This window comes from Sus scrofa, chromosome 6 (assembly GCF_054392235.1).
Source record: "Sus scrofa isolate SSC_HxYL_T2T_F1_AM1 chromosome 6, Sscrofa_HxYL_maternal_Yorkshire_Landrace_v2.0, whole genome shotgun sequence".
NCBI classification, from domain to species: domain Eukaryota; kingdom Metazoa; phylum Chordata; class Mammalia; order Artiodactyla; family Suidae; genus Sus; species Sus scrofa.
The window spans coordinates 112,821,112-112,846,749 of NC_139388.1; the positions used below are offsets into that span (position 1 = coordinate 112,821,112).

The 25,638-nt window shown below is 40.6% G+C and overlaps 1 protein-coding gene across 8 annotated transcripts; it reads left to right on the forward strand.

Annotated features, from left to right (window-relative positions):
* The first annotated feature begins 248 nt into the window (after positions 1-248).
* Positions 249-25,143, forward strand: RIOK3 (RIO kinase 3). 8 transcript variants are annotated; one of them, XR_014807743.1, is made up of 13 exons: positions 249-460; positions 8,228-8,343; positions 8,958-9,103; positions 9,194-9,301; positions 9,506-9,615; positions 12,281-12,424; positions 14,034-14,161; positions 16,438-17,155; positions 17,755-18,594; positions 20,786-20,866; positions 20,953-21,042; positions 22,417-22,524; positions 23,490-23,798. XR_014807743.1 is itself a non-coding variant. In XM_021096177.2 (13 exons), exons 1-13 carry the CDS (start codon positions 398-400, stop codon positions 23,595-23,597), a joined length of 1,560 nt encoding a protein of 519 aa, XP_020951836.1. In that variant the 5' UTR covers positions 249-397; the 3' UTR covers positions 23,598-25,143. The 8 variants fall into 8 exon arrangements, 1 of the variants encoding a protein (XP_020951836.1); XM_021096177.2 differs by having other exon boundaries at positions 16,438-16,635; positions 18,435-18,594; positions 23,490-25,143; XR_014807744.1 differs by lacking the exons at positions 20,786-20,866; positions 20,953-21,042; positions 22,417-22,524; positions 23,490-23,798 and having other exon boundaries at positions 16,438-17,317; positions 17,747-18,540.
* Positions 25,144-25,638: the final 495 nt, after the last annotated feature.

Sequence of the window (25,638 nt, forward strand, 5' to 3'; positions counted from 1 at the left end):
TTGTTTAATGAGACCCAGAAGCCCCCTCGGCGAGCCAGGACACAGGATGGACTGCCCAGAGGAAGCCACGCCCGACACCGCTCCGCGGGGCAACCAAGACAGTGACCACCACCTCCCGGTTGGGAGCAGCAACTGGAAGTGCGGCCCGCCGGGGGCGGGGAAAGGTGACATAAGGCGGAGCCGCGGGCGGCGGCCAATCGGAAGCGAGCGTTCCAGCGAAAAGGGCGGAAGAGAAGAGGTCTAGTTCCGGACGCGGCGGCCGCCGCCGCCATCTGTCACCTCAGCTCCGGCGTCAGCAGCCCGTCGCCCCTGCCCCACCGCCTCTCTCCTCGACGGAAGCTGCTTCCCTGTCCTGCCACCTCTCTGCTCTGTTTCCGTCGCTGTCTTCTTCCCTCACATGGATCTGGTCGGAGTTGCATCCCCTGAGCCCGGGCCCGCAGCGGCCTGGGGACCCAACAAGGTGAGGGGCGGTCGTGGCTGACGTGCCTGCCCTAGTCACCTGGGCTGGTCCTCTCGGAGGGCCCGGAGAGGGTGGCAGGCGCCGGGGCGGCCCCACAGGCGACTCGGAAAGTTCTGGGCAGGACCGGGGCCACCTCGGAAAGGGGGGTGGGGGTGGAAGAGCAGGGACGGGGCGCAGGCTGCCAAGGGCCACCCTGGGAGGTTTGGAGTCTCTCTTTAGTTCGGCACCTTGATTTTTGAGCCTCTGTAGCATATATTTGGGCAGGACTCGCTTAGAGACGCTGACGTGTGAGGGAAAGCAAGTACGAACTTGTTTTTCTTGGGCCAAGTGAGTCAGCCCAATTATACACAGAAAGCCCAACTGAAAGGTGGTTTAGGAAGCTGTTTCCTTAGCTTGGCAAGTGTGGTAATCCTGTTTGGACAGTTTCTTGTTTTTGAGGCAGTAAGAGATCAATCCAGGCGCACCCTCCCTCTTCTTTAGGTTAATCAAGTGTTTTGCTACTGTAAGACTGTTATTTCTACCATCTGCCTGGGCTTTAACGTTTAAGCCTTTTCCTGTAATGGCCAACTGAAATGTTTATTTCACATTACTGGTTTCAGGCTGCTGCTTTTCAGGATACTTTCATTACAAGGGTGAAAAGATTGCCACTTTTCAGAGGATTTGCTTGGAAGCTGAAGTGCTTCAATTGAGATTTTGTGTTCCTCAAAAGAGATTCTGAAGGAAACTAACTTTTTAGCTTCATAGTTGTTCCTTTAAAAATAATGGACGTATAACCACATATTAGTTTAAGGCGTACAGCATAATGATTTTATATATGTATATATTGCAAAATGCTCACCACAATAAGTCAACATACAGGGTTTCAATCTGTGCGTGTTAAGAACTTTTAAGATTTACTCTTACTGGAGTTCCCGTTGTGGCGCAGTGGTTAACGAATCCGACTAGGAACCATGAGGTTGTGGGTTTGATCCCTGCCCTTGCTCAGTGGGTTGGGGATCCGGCGTTGCGGTGGGCTGTGGTGAGCAGGCTGCAGACGCGGCTCGGATCCTGCGTTGCTGTGGCTCTGGCGTAGGCCGGTGGCTACAGCTCCGATTAGATCTCTAGCCTGGGAACCTCCATATGCCGCGGCAGCGGCCCGACAAAAAAAAAAGGTTTACTCTCACCAACTTTCAAATATATGATACAGTGTTAGTTAATTACAGTCACCATGCTGTACATCACTCCCATGACTATTTTGTAACTGAAAGTTTCTACCTATTGACCACTTTTACCCATTTCACTCACTTCTTTACATGCTAACACAGAACATTTGTTCTCTTTAAAGGGTCACTCGTTAATCTTATTAGATCTTCGGACTAGGTCTTAAGAGAAAGTGGGAGGGGGGAAATTAGCTGTTCAGTAAAGGAAATTTTTATGAAAGTTCTCCTACAACCCTAGGGAGATTCTAAGATATTCTGGTGACAAATGTGGGTACATTTATGTGTTACTTTGTGTGTTTTTTTCTACTATGGCCTTGTTTACCGGGGCAAGATCAGTAGACATAAAAGGATGAAATCAGTGCTTTATTAAATTCCTCAATTAAGCATCTGTAAAGCTTGTACAAATGTCAAGTGAGATGAACTTTGCTCAGAATGCCTAATTTCTGTAAAAGTTCCCTTACAAAATTAATTTAGTAATAAAATATTTGATATCAGTGATATTTTCATTTAAGTGTACATCATATGAACTATAAAATTTCATTTTCACCTTTCAGTGAAAATCATCCTGGGATTTATTGCTCTTCTGTTGGGAAGACAGCATCTTCATAGGCAAAACACCACAAGTATCGCTTACTCTTTTCCTTCTCTGACTTCTTAGAAAACTGAAGCAATTATAGATGCATATGTAGAGGAGGTAGAGATTTGAGGAACGTCTTAGAAAATGAAGGAGTGTTAAAGGCCAGCAATTCTCAGAACTTTTCCATCAGGACTTCTTTTCACTCTTAATAACCATTGAGGAATCCAAGATTTTTTTTTTTATGTTGATTAAATCTATTGATATTTGTCATATCAGAAATTAAAGCTGAGATATTGAAAATATTTACTATGTGATGTAAGTCATTATATTAATATAGATAACATTTTTATACTTTATAAAAAAGCTATTTTCCAAAACAATTAGTGTCTTGTGTTTTTGCAAGTCTCTTTAAGGTCTGATTTAATAGAAGACAGCTGGATTCTCATAGCTCTTTTTTTCTTCAGTCTGTTGCAGTACAACAGAAGTCAAATTAGTTGAAGTAATTGAAGATGGGGAATAAGAGCATGGTAGACACACTAAGAACAAACTGAGTTAATCTCTAAAAATGTACATTTATATCCTAAACCTATGGCCTTTGAAAATTTTGGAAAACATAAGAATACACATACACACATTCTAGTAGCCACCACAGGGCTGCCGTCGTATCTGATGGAGACTCTGAAAAACTCCATACTCTTGAGAGAACGAGAGTGAAAAAGATGAAGAATATCTTAGAACTATTCTGAAAGTGATTTTGACTTCTTAGACACCCTAAAAAGGACTTGGGGTCCCCAGTTATAAAATTCCAAACTGCCATTATGGACAAAAGAATTTTAGGGAATATTCCAGGAAGGGCGTATTTTCAAATGGAGGCACAAATGAGGAAGTGTGTAGCTCTTTTGGAAGAAGCTGTAGCAAATGAATTAGTGTTACTCTTTAAGACTGTCAGGGTTGATAAAGGAAAATCTGAGAAATTCACAGCCAAGAGGAGCCTAAGGAGACATGATGACTAAATGTTATATGGTATCCTGAAATAGAAAAGGGACATTAGGGGATAACAGAGGAAATCTGAATGAAGTATGGACTTCAGCTAATAATAATGTATTGGTTCATTAATTGTGACAAGTGTACAGTACTGATGGGGAAAGCTGGGTATGAGATATTTGACAATTCTCTGTACTATCTTTGTGATTGTTCTGTAAATCTGAAAGTACTCTAAAATTGAAAGTTAAAAAAAATGGATTAGTGTTGTATAGACCCATATCACATTTTACAGAGATCCTTGTTTGGAGAAGTTAAATTACCCACTTAAATATTTTGCCTAGATTATGGCTTCTAGGTGAAAGGGAGCAGAAGGGGACCTTCCTGTGGGTTATGGTTCTCTTGACTTACTTCAAGTTGAGGACAGAAGTTTTGTTATGTGCCTCCTTCATGTTTGCTGTTTTTTCACTTGACTCTTTCCCTGTGGTTGTGTGCAGTAAAACCTTAAAAAAAAAAAGTGAGATGGGCAGCTGGGGGCACATCTTTAACAGTAGAAGGAAGGGGGATTGATTTCCCTCTGCTCTGCAGCCAGCCAGGTGTAGGAGAACGGAAGTTGTGAAGACCCCAAGTTGCTGAGTTTAGTGGTGGCAGTTTCGCAGAGGAGAGGAAAACAGGGTGGGTCAGGGGGTCTTCAGGAAACAGGAGTCAAGGAGCTGGTCATGGGCTTCATTTAAAGCAGAGAATGACTAACTGAAGAGGACTGTGTGGGGTTTCCCATCAGATCTTGCTGTGGTGGGGAGTTTATGCTGATGAAGGGCGTAGTGGGAAATGAGTGTGATCTCTATGATAGAGCAAGTTGATGAAGGGCTTTACGTCTCCTTAGATTTATAATTGTTTAACCATTTGGCAGAGTTTCTCTGTTCACAGAAAGTGTTTGACTTACTGAAGAGTTGCAAGATGACAGCAGAGGATTCCCTGCCATGCACCTTGTGGTGCCTATTTGTAGGCGGAGCTCCCAGTACCTTTTCTAAGCCCTCTTCAGGTGGTGAACTACTTGTGCCTGTGGAGGACTGCCCCTGCCTGGCAGCTGTCCCTCAGCCCAGAACATTTTACAGGGAGATTTTGGCTAGGCTACTGGTTTGAAGAGTTTGGATTTGATTGCAGAGTAGATAAGTTGGCAAACTTTCGGAAGTCTTTACCCCCACCCCCAAGGAAATTGCCTCAGCATGAGGTGGCTCAGCTGAGCTGTCAGCGGAGGTTCAGGGAAGTACAGCGCTGGAGTCTAAGGTTCTGAGGAGCAAGGTCAGTGGGAGTGGGCAGTTAGGGTGTCCTGATGCTCTCTGCCGACTCTGCATGTTTTTCTTTCTGGTTCATTGTATCTCGGGAATAGGTAAATCTCTGCCTCAAAGTAACAGTTACTGCCTGTCGTTTTTGCCTCTCTGAGGGATTTTCAGCTGATGTTTAACACCTTAGTAGAATTGACTGACTACTAGCAAGAGACTAGAAGCATCAGAAGTGGGTGGGCAAAGGGGCCAACTGCAAGGTGGAAAGAAGGACTTTAAAATGAGAGGGGTGTAGAAAGGCACCAGAGGAATTCCTGTCATGGCTCAGTGGAAACGAATCTGACGAGGAACCATGAGGCTGCAGGTTTGATCCCTGGCTTCGCTCAGTGAGTTAAGGATCCAGCGTTGCTGGGAGCTGTGGTGTAGGTCGCAGATGTGGCTAAGATCTGGCGTTGGTATGGTTGTGGTGTAGGCTGGCAGCAACAGCTCTGATTAGACCCCTAGCCTGGGAACCTCCATATGCTGCAGGTGTGGCCCTAAAAGGACAAAAGACAAAAAAAAAAAAAAAAGAAAGAAAGAAAGAAAGAAAGAAAGGCACCAGACCTCTACAGCCTAGGGACAACCTGGCAGTTCCATGAAATATCTCCAGGTTTCCTTTTGGCACATGTTATTCAGTAAATACTTGAAGGCCTCTTTATGACTCAAGTTCTATGCTGGACTCAGAATGAGAAGACCCTGCCTTTCAGGGGCTCTTGCTATGTTGTGGCTGACGGCATTTAACTGTCTAACACTGGTATGGGAAGATAAAGCAAAGGACCTAATTTTGTCTGATAAGACTGAGACAACTTTGCTGAAGAGCTGACATATAATTGGAGGAAACAGAGAAGGAAGAAAAATCTCAAAGAAGAGCATGTGTGGCGGGATGAAAATATGCTGTATTTGGGTTTGGGGGGGGCGGGGCAGCAAGGTGGTTAGGGAAGCAGTGTAGCAAAACACTGAGAGTGCAGCCTCTTAAGTCCTCCTGCCTTGGTTCAAATCTCAGCACTTCTATCTACACTGTTATCTTGGATTAAAAAACTTTCTAGGTCTTAGTTTTTGAATCTGTAAAATGGAGGTGACACTGCAATTACTCTGGTATGTATGTGACTTAATCTATCTGAGTTAAGTATGTTTAGCCAAAATGGTGAATATTTCTTTTCCTGGGGGTTTTTTTGTTTGTTTGTTTGGTTGGTTTTTTTGTTTTTTGTTTTTGGTGTTTTTAGGGCCGTAGCCACAGCATGTGGAGGTTTTCAGATTCCCAGGCTAGGGGTCGAATCAGAGCTGTAGCCATTGGCCTACACCACAGCTCACAGCAATGCCAGATCCTTAAACTACTGAGTGATGCCAGGGTTCGAACCTGCGTCCTCATGGATACTGGTGAGATTTGTTTCCACTGAGCCACAATGGGAACTCCATGGTGAATATTTCCATGGTGTCCGTTATGCTACTATTAGTCATGGCAAAATGTGATTGACAATTCTGAGTTAGAGAATATAGTCATTTGCCTTTTGGAACCTGGACTTTGAAACTGATTAGACAAAACATGTCTAGGCTAAGAGGCAGTATTTTATCATCTCTCTAGAGGATACAGAAAGAAGTCAAGAGTTATATGCCCAAAAGATAACCTATATTTTCTTTTTTTGTTATTGTTGTCTTTTTTGCCTTTTCTAGGGTTACTCCCTCGGCATATGGAGATTCCCAGACTAGGGGTCCAATCGGAGCTGCAGCCACTGGCCTACGCCAGAGCCACAGCAACTTGGGATCCAAGCCACGTCTGCAACCTACACCACAGCTCACGGCAACACCGGATCCTTAACCCACTGAGCAAGGTCAGGGATCGAACCTGCAACCTCATCCTGCAACCTCATCGTTCCTAGTCAGATTCATTAAACACTGTGCCACAATGGGAACTCCTGTATTTTCCAAATTACAGAGAGCTTCAAGATTCCAGACCCCAAAATCCTCACTGGGAGAGTGCTCAGTTGCTGACAAGATCTGAGTCAGTGAAAGTCAGGTCACACCTTTTTTTTTTCTTTTTACAATCACACCTGCAGCATGTGAAAGTTCCCAGGCTAGAGGTCAAATTGGAGCTGCACCTGAGGCAAACAACATAGCCATAGCAACACTGGATCCAAGCTGCATCAGCGACCTATGCTGCAGCTTGCAGCAATGCTAGATCCTTAACCTACTGAGCGAGGCCAGGGTTTGAACCCAGATTTTCACAGAGACTAAGTTGGGTCCTTAATCTGATGAGCCACAACGGGAACTCCCACATCACACCTTGAGGAAACCTCCCTGTTGTCTGGCTTTAGACAAGGCTGGAACAATTCTGCAGTAGGCCAGTACAGGTGTGTGCTGGGGCCTGGGTGGATCTTACCAATCTCAGGGTGAGACTAGATAAAACTTGATTCTGATTCACTTAGGCACAAATATAATTATTATTTATCACCCTTACAGTACTCAATTCTAACAGTTTGAACCAAGTAAATCCCTAAACCTCAACATTGTGGAAACTGAGCAAGGGTTACTCACCCAGTTAATCCGTGGGAGTCACTCCAGCAGGCCCTTAGGCCAACTAGCGGGCCTGTACTAGCTAAACGTGATGAAACAGTTTTGTGGTTAAAATGCCATCTTACACTGTATTCTAAATTAGTAAAGGAAGGAGTTTGGACTTTATCCTAAAGGCAGTGGGATACATTAAAACAATAAAAGAGGTTTAAGTAAGGAAAGTGAACCAATCAAATCTGCATTTTAGAAAAAACACTTGCGTGGAGAAAGGAAGTGAGCTTGACTGGAAACAGAAAGATTAGTTAAGAGGCTCTTACAGCCCAGTGATGGGAAGATGCTATCTTGGAAAGGGGATAGAGAGCCGGGCAAGTTCAAGAGGTACTTAGAGATCTTATTCAGTATTAACAGTCTTAATCACTGGACTATCAAATGGAATAATTTGCTGCTGCAAAACAAAGTCTGCTTCCTTAAAAACTAGGAATTGTAAAATAAACCTGTGGTTCATACATATTTCAGGAGAGCTGAGATGATGCTGCTGCCATTGAGGGCCAACTGGCTCCCCACTCTAGAAGGGCCTCACAGAATTTTGCTTTGCTCTAGCATTAAGAATCTATTTCTCAGTTTCTAAAGAAAGTTCAGATATATAGGGTTCGTAGTTTGCCATTGCTATTTTTGTTTTAGCATATTCTAAGATGTCTTGAAAGGGGCTGACGCACAGTTTTTACATGTAGACTTGCTGCTTAAATTAGAAGTAAGTATAATTTCCCAGTGGGCTTTGAATTGTGGTAGTTGGTGTGCCCTGTTCTTATAAGAGAATCTACCAGGAAGCCAAGTTGAAAGCAGAAGACTGCTTGGTGAACATGGGATCTGAACATGGTTCATTACATGAACTCATTGGCTAGTTGGGTGATGCTGGAGTAGCCTGGTATTTCCCCTCAACTGTAAGGACATACAGCCAAGCAGGCCAGAAAGTGCTCGGGTTAGGGGGGGTGGTATTGTCTTTGATTAGATTTGAACTGGGAGATATTTTTACTTTTAAGATGATTTCTGCAAACAGGAAATCATTCCTTTGGAGTTGATTAGACTAGTCTAATTCTCAATAGATAACCTTATTTCCAAGTTTGAGAGGTACCTTAATTTCATTATTAGAAATTGAATTGCCCCCCTTTTTTCTTAATAGTGTCCATGGGCTACCCCTCAAAATACAATATCTTGTTCTTTGTCTGATGTAATGAGTGAACAGTTGGCTAAAGAATTGCAGTTAGAAGAAGAAGCTGCTGCTTTTCCTGAAGTTGCGTAAGTAAAATGCACAAAGACTATTTTATCTCCCAGCTTGTTATAACGGCCTTAGGATTTGATTAGTGATTGTCATGACAAATGATTAAGAAATACATATGGAAAAGCAGTGCAATAGAAAGAGCACCATACTGGGAGTTCACTAATGCTTGGGGTTTGGTCCTGATTTTGTGACTAGTTTTTAGCATCATCTTGGGCAAACCACTCTGTTCCTCTGGGTTTTAGTTATTCCAACAGTTAAACTCTATTATCTCCAAATTAACAAATAATGAAGTAGGGTACAGTTTTGATCAAATGTTTATAGCGTGTCTTTTCATATATATATTATTACTCCTTTGATCAGAACACAGAACAAATGAATTTGGGGTCTGTTTGGTTTTTATTATAGGCCCTTTAGCTTTCTCTTGAAGCTCTTAAGAGAGCTAGTTGGTACTCTCACAGGTGCCTGCTGTTGGTCAGAGGGCAGCTGGGCAGGAAAGTGAATGATTTGGTAAAGTTCTTTCCTATTGTTGCTTCAGTACAGTTTTAAAGTGAAAAGGACACCCCACTTGTAATTGGTAGCATCTCTTTACACAAGCACATTATATTAGTCTATATTGTCTTATTTTGAATAGTGTTGCTGAAGGACCATTTATTACTGGAGAAAACATTGACACCTCCAGCGACCTAATGCTGGCTCAGATGCTACAGATGGAATTTGACAGAGAATATGATGCACAGCTTAGGCGTGAAGAAAAAAAATTCAATGGAGATAGCAAAGGTACTATGACATTATTGTGACAATATTGGGTGGTAGAAAATGCTTGTTATGTGCCCCTAAATAAATCTTCAACTATTTTTGCCTTTTAAGTTTCCATTTCCTTTGAAAATTATCGAAAAGTGCATCCTTATGAAGACAGTGATAGCTCTGAAGATGAGGTTGACTGGCAGGATACTCGTGATGACCCCTACAGACCAGGTACCAGTGATTTTACTTTCTGGGGGCACAGAATGGGGATATAGGAAGACTAACTTTTCTGGTGATTCCTTGTGTTTTATATTTATCTTTGAATCTCACTTGGTAACTTATTATTAGATTCAAATATCTTTTTCAGACAATAGTGAATGCAGCAATTTAGTCTTTGCTATTTTCACATACTTGGCTTGTCTTTATCGCTTTCAGCAAAACCAGTTCCTACTCCCAAAAAGGGTTTTATTGGAAAAGGAAAAGACATCACCACCAAACATGATGAAGTAGTATGTGGGAGAAAGAATACAGCCAGAATGGAAAATGTAAGTTACAGAAAGTATTACTCTGAATTAAAAATTTTATTAGACTAAATTAAAAACATAGGATTCTAAATGCAGTGTTTTAAACTTCTAAAAATATCCTTTGTCCTTTCTAAAGATAATTTTATTTATTTATTTATTTATTTATTTGTTTTTTTGCCATTTCAAGGGTGGATCCCGTGGCATATGGAGATTCCTAGGCTAGAGGTCTAGTCGGAGCTGTAGCTTCCAGCCTACACCACAGCCACAGCCACAGCCATGCGGGATCTGAGTTGCATCCTCGATCTACACCACAGCTCATGACAATGCCAGATCCTTAACCCACCGATCGAGGCCAGGGATTAAACCTGCAACCTCAAGGTTCCTAGTTGGATTCGTTAACCACTGAGCCACGACAGGAACTCTATTTTATTTTTTATTTATTTTTATTTATGTTTGTTCATTTTTTTTAAAGAACTTTATGACATTTATGCTTGTATAACGATCATCATAACCCAGTTTTATAGCATTTCCATCCCAAACACCCATCATATTCCCCCCACCGCCCAATATGTTTGTTAATTTTTATTGCGGTAAAATAAAAAAATCATAACACAAAACTCACCATTTTAGCCATTTTTAAATGTGCAGTTTAGTGGCAGTAAGTATATTTACATTGCTGTACAGGCATCTCCAGAACATTTCATCTTCTCAAACTGAAACTCCGCTCCCGTTAAATAGTAACTCTCCAATTGCCCCTCCTCTAACCCCTGACAACCACCATTGTAGTGTCTCTATGATTTAGTTATTCCATGTACCTTGTGTAAATGAAATCATATAATATTTGTCCTTTTGAGTCTAGCCTTAAAGATATTTTGGATAACAGTACAGCATCACCATGAAAACTCAGCCTCTAACTGAATATATAATGTACCTCAGAATAAAATTCTACAATATTAAGAAAACTGGTTTGATTTACATTAATTCCAAAGCTAAGAAATGATCCTTATGAAAGTAACATTTATTTTTCAGCATCTTATTTTCCATAAAATAACCAAGAAATAGTATCAGTGGTGATTGGGGAATAAGAATGGGAGATCAGGGAGGGGGTGGGAAGAGTTTGGGCTTAGTAGTAAATGTAAACTATTAATTAGTAAATGTTAACTATTACATTTATTTATTTATTTATTTTGTTTTTCGTCTTTTTAGGGCCACACCCTCGGCATATAGAGGTTCCCAGGCTAGGGTTCTAATCAGAGCTATAGCTGCTGGCCTACACCACAGCCGAAGCAATGCCAATCCAAGCTGTGTCTTTGACCTCCACCACAGTTCACGGCAACGTCAGATCCTTAACCCACTGAGTGAGGCCAGGGATTGAACCTGTAACCTCATGGTTCCTAGTCAGATTTGTTTCTACTGTGCCATGATAGGAACTCCAGTAAATGTTAACTATTACATTTAGAATGGATAAAAAACAAGATCCTACTGTATAACACAGGGAACTATATCCAATCTCCTGGGATGGACCATGATGGAAAATAATATAAAAAAAGAGCATGTATATGTATATATATGTATTACTGAGTCACTTTGCTATACAACAGAAATTAGCACAACATTGTAAATCAATTTACGTCAATAATAATAATAATAATAAAGAATGGGAGATAAAAATAGTTCCTACTATGTACCCTGTTACACTTTTAAAAGTTTTTTCTTCCTTTGGGGCTACACTCATGGCATGCAGAAGTTCCTGGACTAGGGATTAACTCCTGCCATATCTGTGACCCCGAGCCGCAACAGTGGCAACGCCGGATCCTTAACCTACTGTGCCACAAAGGAACTCCTAAATTTTTTATCTTATGCCTAAACTACCCCTGCAAAATCAAAACAAAATGTAGTTTTGAAAGATTGGAGAAAAAGAAAAAAAATGTTATTTTTTTCATCCATAAGTATCATGGTTAATATAAAACATTTGGACTTTAGAACACAAATACTTGTTAAGTAAACATTAAATTCTAGAAATAGTCCAGATCTGACTCGAGATAACCCTGTCTAATAGAACTTTCTATGGTGATGGAAATGTTCTACAGTAGCCTTATTGGCAACTGAGCACTTGAAATTTGGGTGATACAACTGAAGCACTGATTTTTTAATTTTACTCAATTTAAATTTAAATATCCACACATGGCTAATGGTTTCTGTATTGGACGTAATGTCATGATGTGGGCATAGCTTGCTGTTTTACCCAACTCTTCAAAGATAATTATGGAATTGTATTTTTTGGGTAAGATTTGGTGCAAAGATAATTATGGAATTGTATTTTTTGGGTAAGATTTGGTGTGATTTCAAAATATAATGTACCCTTTTTGTCTGATGTAAAAGCAAGATACAAAGCATGTGCTAAAATATCTTAGTTTTAAGAGGTGTTGGATGTTCTTTATGCATAGAATAAACCCTCCCTTCCTTTGGGATGCAATTTTTTGAAAAGCTTGTTTCCCTTTCTGCTGGGCTTGGCAGTGAGTTAATTTGTTTTTTCCTATATAATACCTATGTGTTCTGCTTTCATAACACTAATTATCTATTGAGTGGGAAACCTATTTCAAGTAAAGAATAATTTTCTCGTTTTTTGTTTTTACTGTCCCCATTTTAAAAGTATTCAGATGCTGATTTTTCTTCTTTTTGGCAGTTTGCACCTGGGTTTCAGGTAGGAGATGGAATTGGAATGGATTTAAAACTTTCAAACCATGTTTTCAATGCTTTAAAACAACATGCCTACTCAGAAGAACGTCGAAGTGCCCGCCTGCATGAGAAAAAGGAGCATTCTACTGCAGTAAGTATTCTTATTTATTTATTTATTTATTTTTGTCGTTTTGCCATTTCTTGAGTCGCTCTCGCAGCATATGGAGGTTCCCAGGCTAGGGGTCGAATCAGAGCTGTAGCTGCCAGCCTACTCCAGAGCCACAGCAATGCTGGATCCAAGCCGCGTCTGCGACCTACACCACAGCTCACGGCAACGCCGGATCATTAACCCACTGAGCAAGGCTAGGGATGGAACCTGCAACCTCATGGTTCCTAGTCGGATTCATTAACCACTGCGCCACTACAGGAACTCCAGTATTCTTATTTTTATATTATTTTATTTTGTCTTTTCTTTTTCTTTTTTAATTTTAGGGCCACTCACGGCATATGGAGGTGTAGCTTCCGACCTACGCCACAGCCACAGCCACGCCAGATCTGATTCGTGCCTGCAACCTACACCACAGCTCACAGCAACACCGGATCCTCAACCCACTGAGTGAGGCCAGGGATCGAACCTGTGTCCTCATGGATGCTAGTCAGATTTATTTCTGCTGAGCCACAATGGGAACTCCCTTTTTTTTTTTTTTTTTTAATGGAAAGATTCATGTTAGAAAACTTTGTTATTAGGGGGAAAAAAAAAATAAGACAAAACTTCATATTTGATGTTTTTCCACGAGATTGACTTTTCAAATCAAAGATCTAAATAAAACCCAAATAGCTTTGACATTTGACTTTTCAGATTTCAGGAAATGGTTATTAATCACTTATTCAAAATTTTAGTGGTCAAAATTAATTTGGACTGTATAGTTTCCTGTTATGGTATATTTATAATAACTTAATAGTCCATAATGTTTTATACTAACAAAGAGTGTATAACATCTTGAGGATCAGACATTTACAAAAACAAACTACGGATCAATGCACTAGGAGGGGTAATAATTTTGGAGAAAAATTTTGACTGGAGTTCATGTTGTGGCTCAGCGGTAATAAACCTGACTAGTATCCATGAGGATGCAGGTTCAATCCCTGTCCTCACTTAGTGGGTTCAGGATCCGCCGTTACCATGAGCCATGGTATAGGTCACAGACATGACTTGGATCCTGTATTGCTGTGGTATAGGCCGGCACCTATAGCTCCGATTCCACCTCTGGCCTGGAAACTTCCATGTGCTGTCATGCAGCACTAAAAAAGCAAAAAAAAAAAAAAAAAAAAAAAAAAAAATTGACTAAGCTAGTTTCTAACTTTTAATACTCATTTTTTTTAGATATTTACTTTTAAAGATATTAGAGTTATAAGAATGAATTACGTCTTTTGTTTGTTTTTATGGCTATGCCTGCAGCATATGGAAGTTCCCAGGCCAGGGATTAAATCCCAGCTGCAGCTGCAGAAATGCCAGATCCTTTAACCCACTGCACTGGGCCGGGAATCAAGCTGCAGTGACAGCAGCCACCACAGTTGAATAAGAATGAATTGTATCTTGACAGCACTCTTTTAAGAGCCTGTTGTATATACATTTAGGTAAATTAATAATAAAGGTTTTTAAAAGTGTGTATTTTGAATATTAGCTATTAGAAATGGCTCAGAAAATGATGTTTTGTTATTACCAGTCGTTTTTACTTACAGCGCTTTATGTTTTGCAGGAAAAAGCAGTTGATCCTAAAACACGTTTACTTATGTATAAAATGGTCAACTCTGGGATGTTGGAGACAATCACTGGCTGTATTAGCACAGGAAAGGAATCTGTTGTCTTTCATGCATATGGAGGGAGGTAAATGAGTAAAATAAAATACCATCATATCAACAAAAACTTAGCCCCTTCTCCCTGATATTAATGGATTTTCACAAAATCAGAGTTCATTCTGCATGGCAAACAGTAATTTTTCATTTATTATTGTAGGAAGTCTTGGCAATATAGGGATGCATAAAGTTCCGGTGTTACCATATCCTTAACCCGCTGAGTAAGGCCAGGGATCGAACCCGTGACCTCATGGTTCCTAGTCGGATTTGTTTCTGCTGTGCCACCACAGGAACTCCCAAATGCAGTGACATTTAAACTTAGATTTAAATGACACATCTAGTATGCTTGGAGTGTAGTGTGTAAGGGGGAGAGAGGAAGCTGAGAAAGCAGAGGGTAGGCCAGGCAGCACCTTGTAAAGCTGGGGCAAAGAGTGGGAACCAAAGCTTTGATGTGAGTTTCATTCTCAAAAGTTCACTCTGACACCTGTGTGGAAAATGAATTATAGGAGGGCAAAAGAAGCAGCAAGCAATAAGATCAGTTAGAAAGTTATGATAGTAGTTCAAATGAGAGATGGAACAGGTGATAGCGAAGATGAAGAATGGGAGACTGCTGGTGTGTGCTTTGAAGGTGAGAGTGGCCAGTCTGGGCTGTTGGAGTGGATGTGGGACGTGAGAGGATAGATCCTTGGGTAGAGCAGCTGGGTGATGCCATTTATCGAGGCGAGAGCCTGAAGATGGGCAGGTTTAGGGTATGGTTATCAGGAAGTTTGTTTTGGACACGGTAAATCTGAGATGCCTGCTATACATCCAGGTGAGATCAAGTAGGGATGAAATAAATCGGCCTGAAGTTCTGGAGAAAGTCGGGACTGAGGAGGATAGAAATATAGCAGTTATCTGTAGCAAAATATTTAAAGGAAGAGAAAGCAGTTAAGAAGAAAGGATGTTACTTAGAACCAGTCAGAGTATGTACTCTCAACCTTCTGAGGCTACCCGGAGGAGAAGTCTGCTGGGGAAATATGGTTCAGAGGAGGGGGTTGGGAGTTTGAGTCAGATTCTGTCCTCTGGAAATACAGAGTCTTTCTTTTCCAGATTAACAGTACGTCAAATATTTAAAGGTAAATCTTGTCTCTCTTTCCACCCTCTTTTTTTTTTTTTTTTTTTTTTTTTTTGTCTTTTTAGGGCCACACCTGAGGAGGTTCCCAGGCTAGGGGTCCAATCAGAGCTGTAACCGCCAGCCTACACCAGAGCCACAGTAACATGGGATCTGAGCGGTGTCTGTGACCTACCCCACAGCTCACAGCAATGCTGGATCCCTAACCCACTGAGCAAGGCCAAGGATCGAACTTACATCCTCATGGATGCTAGTCGGGTTTGCTAACTGCTGAGCCATGACAGGAGCTCCAACCCTCTCCTTTTTGTTTGCACTGCCACCACCATGATTCAGGCCCTCTCGGTGGCTCACTGTTGCAGAACTTGCATTAGCATCCTAGGTGGGCTCCATACCTCTAGCCTCTCCTGCTCATTCCATCCTGATATTATCGTAGACTTGATCTTCATGAAGTGTGCCAGGCCTTGGGGATTCTTGCTCCCTTTGGGAGTACATCTAGGCTTCTCCCCAAGCAGTCAAGGCTTTCACAAATCTGCCTGCATCCTGTTCCTTCAGCTCTAACTTCTTTCGTTTCTTCTCTCTGGCCCAGTTGTAACTGTGGTATCTGCTATTCCTCAGATATGTTCCCCGCCTCTGCTTTCGTTAATCCTGTGATGGCACCTGTTCAGATCTCCCCCTGTCCTGCCTCTGTTTCAAATGCACCTATGCCAGGAAACCCTGCCTGACCTTCCCAGTCCAAAGGGACCCGTCCTGTTCATGAATTTCATTTATCTTCCCCCACCCCTCCTTGCAGACTCATAGGGCAGGGACCCCTTTACTCACCTTTATATCTGCTGGGAATGAGTTTTTAAAGAGCCATTCTATTTTGTTGCTTTCACTGAGTTTTGCCTCTGAAGCATCCCCGGTAGAGTACACTGTAGTTCTTTATTGCTCCTCAAATTTAAATCCATAGCCATTAAATGAATATTATATTATGGATTGTTGAAAACTGGTTGACAGTTTATTTGAAAGTGTGTTTTATTCAAAAGCTTAAACCTAAGGTTTTATTAAGACATCAAATTTGAAAGCTTTAAAAAGAAAAAAAAGGCTTGACATTTTCAGAGAAGGTTGATCTACTTTCATATCATAAAATCTTTATTTTGAAATTGTTTCATTACTTGGCAACTTACACTGACTTCATGTTTATTTCTTCCATTTAGCATTGAGAATGAAAAGGAAGATACTAAAGTTATACCTACAGAATGTGCCATCAAGGTATTTAAAACAACCCTTAATGAGTTTAAGAATCGTGACAAGTATATTAAAGATGATTTCAGGTTTAAAGATCGCTTCAGTAAACTAAATCCACGTAAGATCATCCGCATGTGGGCAGAAAAAGAAATGCACAATCTCACAAGGTAAAGAAAATCATTGTGCTAGAAGTCATCTCAGTGATTACCTCTTTGTATTAGGCCTACCAGCCAGGCAAAAAAATCTACACTTTCGTTTAAATTCGTTTATATCAAGTGTGGAAGGCCTTGAAATTCTAGTGTTTAAGGAGGGTTTCTATAAGAAAACATTTCCATGCATATAACCTGAATTTATATTGGTAGGATGAAGAAGCTATTTTGTTTTTTCTTTCCTCAGTAAATTTTGAGGAAAATTAAGTCATTCTTTGCTTAAGATATTTTGTCATGTATCTAAATGCTGTCCTTTCCAGCTTCCAATTAGGCATATTATAAATAATGATTTCCTGTTTTGTTTTAGAAAATAGTTATTCCAGCTAATGTTTATTTGGTGGTGGTCGGGTTTTGCCAAGTTACCCTTTGCCTTAATATTAGGCTTGTTTCTCAACTTTCTAAGCAGAATTTATAAAGGAATTTGTTTTGTCAACCAAGAAGTTGAAGAATAATCTTTCTTATTTATAAACCTTCCCATGTCTTAATTATTAAAAGCTTCATTTTAGTTTGCTTTTCCTAAAGATGTTTGCTTTCAGAAGCAAACAGAGTTCCTGTTGTGGCTCAGCAGGTTAAGAACCCGATTGGTATCCATGAGGATACAGGTTCGATCCCTGGCCTCACTCAGTGGGTTAAGGATCCAGTGTTGCTGTGAGCTGTGGTATAGGTTGCAGACGCAACTTGGATCCCACGTTGCTGTGGCTGTGACATTGTGCAGCTCACATTGGACCCCTAGCCTGGGAACCTCCATATGCCGCAGGTGCGGCCCTAAAAAGATCAAAAACAAAAACAAAAAAGTAGTTATTCATATTTATTAGTTATAAAAGTCTTCTACTTAGTAAGACTTCTAATTGGAATAATTTCCTAAGAGGTCTTACTTCCCTCCAGTCTCTTCTCTGTATCACTAAGGTCTCATCCCTGCCTTTCCTAAAATTTGTCAGCTGTTCCCATAGCTTTGGTGTAAAGCTCAGTGCTTTTTTTTTTTTTTTTTTTTTTTTTTTTTTTTTTTTTTTTTTTTTTGTCTTTGTTGTTGTTGTTGCTATTTCTTGGGCCGCTCCCGCGGCATATGGAGGTTCCCAGGCTAGGGGTTGAATTGGAGCTGTAGCCACCGGCCTACACCAGAGCCACAGCAACTCGGGATCCGAGCCGTGTCTGCAACCTACACCACAGCTCACGGCAACGCCGGATCGTTAACCCACTGAGCAAGGGCAGGGACCGAACCCGCAACCTCATGGTTCCTAGTCGGATTCGTTAACCTCTGCGCCACGACAGGAACTCCAAGCTCAGTGCTTTTGTGTTGTGGAGCCTGCCTTTGTCTGTAGCCTCAACCCACATTGCCCCCCCTTCTGTGCACAGTCCAGCTGTGTGGATTTATACACACTCCCCATGTGAACTGTGCTCTTGGGAGGCTTCTGTGCATCTCCCTAGCACCTTCACACAGCACTTCCCCACAGTTTGAATCTGGCTAATTCCTGTTGGCCCACTTCTTCCCTGATGCCTTGTGCTTGCAAAGTTCCTGCCCCCAACTCTGCCAGTGCACATCCTGCATTGCACTGTAACCATCTCCTCACTTGTCTGTCATTTTCACCAGTCCACAGGCCCTATGAGGGCAGAGGCTGTGTCTTACTGCCTTTGCATTCCAACATTCTCCAGAGTAGAACATAGTGCCAGCTCATTCCAGGCCCTCGTTAAATATCTGTTGAATAAATGAAATAATCTCTCTCTGACCTTTACATTCTTAATCATTTCTTTCTGTATAGAATGCAAAGAGCTGGAATTCCTTGTCCAACAGTTGTACTACTCAAGAAACACATTTTAGTTATGTCTTTTATTGGCCATGATCAAGTACCAGCCCCTAAATTAAAAGAAGTAAAGCTCAGCAGTGAAGAAATGAAAGAAGCCTACTATCAAACTCTTCATGTAAGTTGCGCCTTTCAGAACATTCATACATCAACTTTTAAGAGTATTTCCTCTAAGCTAAAAAAAAATGTCCTAAAATAGCACTATGTGAGATAACAAGGACAAGCTGAAGTTTGTGAAGGAATGTTAATATTGAAGAGTTGTCTTTATATCAGTATGCATGTTTCTGAGGTTTTTTAAAAAATCATACCAGTGGAGCAAGTGAAGGTATTGGTGACACAGAAGCCTGAAGCTATTATCCACAAAACTGTATTAAATAAAATTTGACATGACTGTATTTAGTAGCAGATAAATGACCTCATTAGTGTCCCATTGTGATATTAGAGGCAGATTTGGTCTCAATATAAGAAAGTGATGATGAAGGTGATAAGAAGTGGCTTCTCCATCTCTGCAGGTGTTAGAGTTGAAACGCCTGTGTCAGGAATCTTAAGTTATTTATGCTTCAGACAGCAACTGAATTCAATCTGAGGCTCTTCTAGCTTAAGAAAATGCCCCTGAGGTTGTTACTCCTCTGTACTATCTTAATTGAACAGTGCAGAAATATATGAACATGCATTTTTTTTTGCACTCTCTGCATGGAACTCTCATGTCACGCAGCAGTTGATGTGAATATGAATGTGTTATCCAAATTAATTTTTTAAAATATAGCTAGAGAAAGACAAATATATGACATCACTTACGTGTAGAATCTAAAAAAAGGATACAAATGAACTTACTTGCAGAATAGAAACAGATTCAGAGACTTTGAAAACAAACTTATAGTTACCAAAGGGAACAGATGGTAGGTTGACTGGGGGTTTGGGACTTGCATATGCACACTGAGGTATATGAATGGTTGGCCTATCAGGACCTACTGTATAGCACAGGGAACTCTACCCAATATTCTGTGATAAAATCTATATGGGGAAAGAATCTGAAAAAAGAATGGTTGTGTGTATATGTTTAACCGAATCACCTTGTACAGCAGAACAACCTTGTAAATCATCTATACGTCAATCAAAAACCTCAAAACTAAAATATAACTAGAGAGAGAATCCAACTTTCTCTGCCTCTAGTAGGAAAACATTTAAAGAAAAATCAAGTCTTAGAGTTCCCATCATGGCGCAGTGGTTTAACAAATCCAACTAGGAACCATAAAGTGGCCTCACTCAGTGGGTTAAAGATCCGGGGTTGCCGTGAGCTGTGGTGTAGGTCGCAGATGTGGCTTGGATCCTGCGTTGCTGTGGCTCTGGCGTAGGCTGGAGTCTACAGCTCCAATTAGACCCCTAGCCTGGGAACCTCTCTATGCCGTGAGTGTGGCCATAGAAAAGACAAAAAAAAAAAAAAAAGAAAATCAAGTCTGGGAGTTCCCGTCATAGCCTAGTGGTAACAAACCTGACTAGTATCCATGAGGATGCAGGTTCAATCCCTGGCCTTACTCAGTGGGTTAAGGATCCGGCATTGCCATGAACTGTGGTGTAGGCCACAGACTCAGTTTGGGTCTGGTGTTGCTGTGGCTGTGGTGTAGGCTGGCAGCTGTAGCTCCGATTTGACCCTTAGCCTTAGAACCTCCATGTGCTGCTGTTGCGGGCCTAAAAAGACCAAAAAAAAAGAAAGAAAAAATCAAGTCTCCTTTTCTGGCTTCTTTTGGTGGTGGAGTGGCTGGAAAGAGATGAAGTAGTGATGTCCTCTTCCTATGTGATTCTATTAAGGCTGGGAGACAAATCACTGCTATAAATCTAATTACCATCAATAATTAATATATAATGCCATTTAATTTATAAGAATATCTCTTTCCCACTGTGTCTGGCAGGAAGAACTTTCCACCTTGGAGTTGTATACACCCTGTAGAGGTCTCAGTGTGGCATTTGCCCTTTTTGGAAGGGTAAACTTCGTCAGTGACTACAGCTCTCTTAAACATGTGGGAATCCAGGTCTGCCCTTTGGCCTCCTGACCTCATTGCTGTCACGTGGACAGGGAGATCATGTCACACAGTAACATATCCCCTCCATAGTCTCATTATTCTCCCACCCTCCTTCGAAGGGGAAAACAAAACCAAAAAAAAAAAAAAAAACAGCCCTAGTCTATACAAAGAAGTTCTTTAACCTAGTTTTGCTCTTTCTGGGAAATTGGTTGACATAGACCCTTTAGTTGGGTAGGTAAATTAGAATTGTTCCTTCATTTCTTAAACGTCTGCCTTGCCTCCTCACAGTTGATGCAGCAGTTGTATAATGAATGTATGCTTGTACACGCCGACCTCAGTGAGTATAACATGCTGTGGCATGCTGGGAAGGTGAGGAGCGTTTTGTTAGTGTTCACATTAAATGACTTGATGTAAACTACTGAAGGCAAAGAAATCACTGTGTGCTGTTTAAATAGGTCTGGTTGATCGATGTCAGTCAGTCTGTAGAACCAACCCATCCTCATGGCCTGGAGTTCTTATTCCGTGACTGTAGGAATGTCTCACAGGTAGGCATGTAAACTGTCTTTTTTATGGGCTATGACAGATTTAAAGATTTTTCTCGTTCCTAGGAAAAGTAAGGTGACTGTATTCTCAGAAAGGAAAGGAAGTTCTCGTTGTGGTGCAACGGAAACGAATCTGACTAGGAACCATGAGGATGCAGGTTCAGTCCCTGGCCTTGTTCAGTGGATTAAGGATCCGGCGTTGCTGTGAGCTGTGGTGTAGGCCGGCAGCCGTGGCTCTGATTAGACCCCTAGCCTGGGAACCTCTATATGCTGCGAGTGCGGTCCTAAAAAGACAAAAGACGAAAAGACCAAAAAAAAAGAAAGAAAAAAAAAAGGGTTTAGTTACTGATTGCTTTTGAAATAGAGAAAGATTGATTTGTCAGATTTCATTTTTGCAACAAATTGGTAGCGCGCCTCACATTTGGGCTGTTGAATTAAATTTCCAAGGGAATAAGTCTTTATTTTGGTTCTAAATATTCAGTCCATCAATCCATTCAATCCACATACACCGTGCTTTAAGAGAAGCTGGCCTGTAGCAAGCCTGAATGCTTAATGCCATTGTTACTACACTGAAAAGAGAATAGGCTTCTTGGTGGCCTGGTGTGATCACTGTTTCTGTGAGGCGGAGTAAACGGATTAGGGAAGGTAAAACTCAGTAATCACTGAGTATTGGGGCACATTTGCTTGCTATTTTTAAAGGAAATGAATTGTTAGCAACAGATTCAGATGAGAATGGTCTTTCTAAGTGATAGTGCAACGTCATTTTGGAAGCACCTTCTAAGTCTACCGGAAAATTTTAATTCATGAGATTTAGTAATTATTTTTATTTTTTTTCTTTTTTACAACCACACCTGAGGCATATGCAAGTTCCTGGGCTAGGGGTTGAATCAGAGCTGCAGCTGCTGGCCTACATCACAGCCACAGCAACGCAGATCCAAGCCTCATCTGTGGCCTACACCATGCCTCATGGCAACGCTGGATCCTTAACCCACTGAACAAGGCCAGGGATCGAACCCACATCCTCACTGACACTATATCGGGTTCTTAATCCACTGAGCCACAGTGGGAACTCCAGCTTAGTGATTATTTTGAGAATACTCATGCAGAGCAGTGCCAAGCAATTTTATAAATACCACTCATGTTTATAGTATATAAGTTGCAATATGACAAACTTACAATCCAGAAGACAGCCCAGATGTGTGAGAGAGACAGTAAGCAGATAGACCTGAATGGAGTTATACTTGAGTTGGGAACATCTATGGCTTAAAAATTGTAGACGGAATTCATTAATAACTTACAAGTACACTATACCCTGTTTTTCCTTTCTGAGAGAACCTTGTTAATATCCCTACTGACTTTCTTATATTTCTTTACTAGTTTTTCCAGAAAGGAGGAGTGAAGGAAGCCCTTGGCGAGCGAGAACTCTTCAATGCTGTCTCAGGCTTAAACATCTCGGCAGATAATGAAGCTGATTTCTTAGCTGAGGTAAGTGTTGTATGGCTGTTTTTACGTTGCTAATAATGGGGAACCACATAGAGTAGATAACTGGAACCCCGAACTGACTAGATCCTCTCATCCCCTCAAAAACAAAATTCGAGGTTTTTCTTTTCTAGAGATGTTGTTTTTGGTTCTTTCCAGGCTTAAACTCTAGGATAAACGTAACAGAAAAACACTTCTTCAAGGAGTTCCCAGTTTGTTTGATATGGACAAATAACATTTCCAGTATATGCCTCCCCCCTCCCCCGTTTATGAATGAGGAAGTTGACCAGTGAACACCGAGTAATACAAAAAGCAGTAACACATGATCCCTGCCTTTAACTGATCATAAAAATTCAGCAGTGGCAATCCTTGGAAATACCCAGTTATTACAATTTGGATCTACAGAACCATAGAAAACTTCCTCCAGGAAAAATCTCTTAAAATTGAACAAAACCTGCAAAGTGAGGCAGTAGTTAATTATTCCCAGCAACCTGCCAAAGCAGAGAATGATTATAGAGGCTGTTCCAGACATCTCCCTTGTGGTTTGAATTTGACCAAGCTCTGCTGGAGCCTAAGGCCAGAAAAGAAGTAACAGGAGGATGATAAATCCAGCTTTTAGCTCGGTACAGTTTCTAGGTGTTACTGCTGTTGAACCAAATTTGGAATTTTCTTTTTCCTGATCCCTGAAGGCTATATAGATTATATAGCAAGGCATATCTGATGCCAATTGCTGGCTTGATAAGGACCCTAAACAGTGACCCTGGTAATGTAATCAAATAAATACATATGCGTGTCACATTGTAATACATGCATGTGACTCACTATAATATGTGTCCAACACTAATTCTAATTCAAGGCCAGTGTCATTAGGGATGACCTTGTGTTGAGAGTAAAAATAGCTGGTTAATTCCCAAGCATGATTTCTGTGAAGTCAGATTTTGGCAAATGGATTCAATGTATTAATTTTGCAGATAGAAGCTTTGGAAAAAATGAACGAAGATCATGTTCAGAAGAACGGAAGGAAAGCTGCTTCATTTTTGAAAGATGATGGAGGTCCGCCAGTCCTATATGATGAATAGCACTAATAGCCACTGCTTTCAGTGTTAACACAGCGGTGATTGTCAGCTGCCAATGGCACATGAAGTTATGGGTGACTTGAAATACCAAAACATGAGGAGTGTACAATGGTGCTTCTGTGCTTCTTTTCCCTTGTAACCCATATGCCAGGTGCGTGGAATTTTTAGCTCGGTATCGAAAGAATAAAATGTCACTACCTCTCATGATATGAATAAGGTAATATAATTCTTAATAGCAGGTTATCTAGCTGAAATCAACCTGATTTTACAGGATTTGTGGCATAAAAAGTTTTGATGAGAATTTTTAACATTTCCAAATATGGGAGGAAGGGACAGATGTGTTTACAAGGGAGGCTTTTATTACAACGTACTTGCCTTTTTCACCTCCCTGTTTTGTGTTGCGTCTTTCCTCAGATATTTTATTGCCCTAAAATTAGCCCTTCTCAATTCTTTTTCCATATTGTGACCATGATTTTAAAGGAAAATTTCTTCTCTTTAGTACATAAGTTGAAATTTGGTTTCAGCATGACTGACAGAAATAGACATTAGCAAAGTACTTTTTATTGGTACATTATGAACATGAACTGAATTTTTCTTTTTCATACTCATATCCAAAGAAAGGCATCATAGGTCCCTGAAAGAGAGAAATACATAAGTACTTCTCGACTATCCACATTTTTTAAATTTAACTTTCAGATTTTCTACATTTAGGTGAAATGGTTAGGATGTAACTCATGGTACAGCCACTCTGCATTTATAGTGAAAATGTGAATTATCTGGAAGGACAGAATAGACTCTTTAACCATGTTTGACATATTTTAATGAAGTCAGTGAAACAAAGTTCAGTTTATGTTTCACTCAAATTATGTACTGATTGATTTTGAGAAAAATACAGCAAGCTAATTAGAAACATTATATAATCAAATGAGGAAAAGTATATATCAATCAAGTTGGGGTCCAGATTAACCAACTAATTTGAACTATCTGGCCTCACTCTTAATAATTTTAGTACTGGCTGGATGCCACTTTTTGATACAAGTACTATACTGGGAAAGTACATGCTTTGTTAGGATTGAAGCTCATTAACTACCACAAAATCATTCCTCATTACTGAAATCAGATTGGACTCACTAAAGACCTAAACTCTGGTAATAGAAAGTAAAAATCTAAACATTATTTATACTCGAAAGCGTCTCCATTAAAATTATTTTAAAATGCCAGATATGTTCTTTCTAGAAAAATATTTATTTTTGTTCCCATTGTATAACTTTTAATTGCATTTGGAGAAGTGTGATTTGGGATAGATATTTGTTACACTTCTGAAAGGTTTACCACTATGAAACAAATATTTAGATGACTGGTGATTATTGGCTTTACAGAAATTTCAGAGAACTAATTTTAAAAACTATTAACCATTAAAAATTTTTTTTGGTTTTGTTTTCTGACATACTGTTTAACAAAGAGCAGCAAACCATTGCTGTGTGGCATTCTAGTAGGAGTGTGCTGTGAACATGCTTTTTAAGAAATTAAAAATGAAAAGATCATTTTAGAATTGGTTCTTTGTGTGGTTTCTTCCCATTCCTTGTATTAACGTATGTCCTGGCACCAAGTCGCTCCTTCTGCTATGTTAAGCAGTTTTTTTTTTCCCCCCTCAACTTCCCATCTTTAGATTTCACTTTTTGTTGTTATTTTTAGATTTCACCTTTTTTTTTTTTTTTTAATATTAATGGCTGCACCTGGGGCATATGGAAGTTCCTGGGCCAGGGATTGAATCCAAGCCACAGCTCTGGCAACACTGGACTTTTCAACCCCACTGTGCCAGACCAGGGATCAAACCCGAGCCTCCTCAGCAGCCTGAGCTGCTGCAATCAGATTCTTAACCCACTGTGCCACAGCGAGAACTCCCAGATTTCACTTTTAAATGACCTACTTTACATTACAAATTTTTCACACAGTGGGGAAAAAAAAAATGGAAAATGTTGGTTTGCCTGAGTTCTGTGGTGGCCTAACATCTAAAGATTCAGTGTTGTCACTTCTGTGGCTC

What these genes read in the sequence shown, in the direction of transcription:
- RIOK3 (XM_021096177.2), top strand. Translation starts at nt 398, where the DNA reads ATGGATCTGGTCGGAGTTGCATCCCCTGAGCCCGGGCCCGCAGCGGCC. An exon ending in CGGCCTGGGGACCCAACAAG is followed by an intron (nt 461 to 8,227) that starts GTGAGGGGCGGT and finishes TTTTCTTAATAG; the next exon opens with TGTCCATGGGCTACCCCTCA. An exon ending in TGCTGTGGCATGCTGGGAAG is followed by an intron (nt 20,867 to 20,952) that starts GTGAGGAGCGTT and finishes CTGTTTAAATAG; the next exon opens with GTCTGGTTGATCGATGTCAG.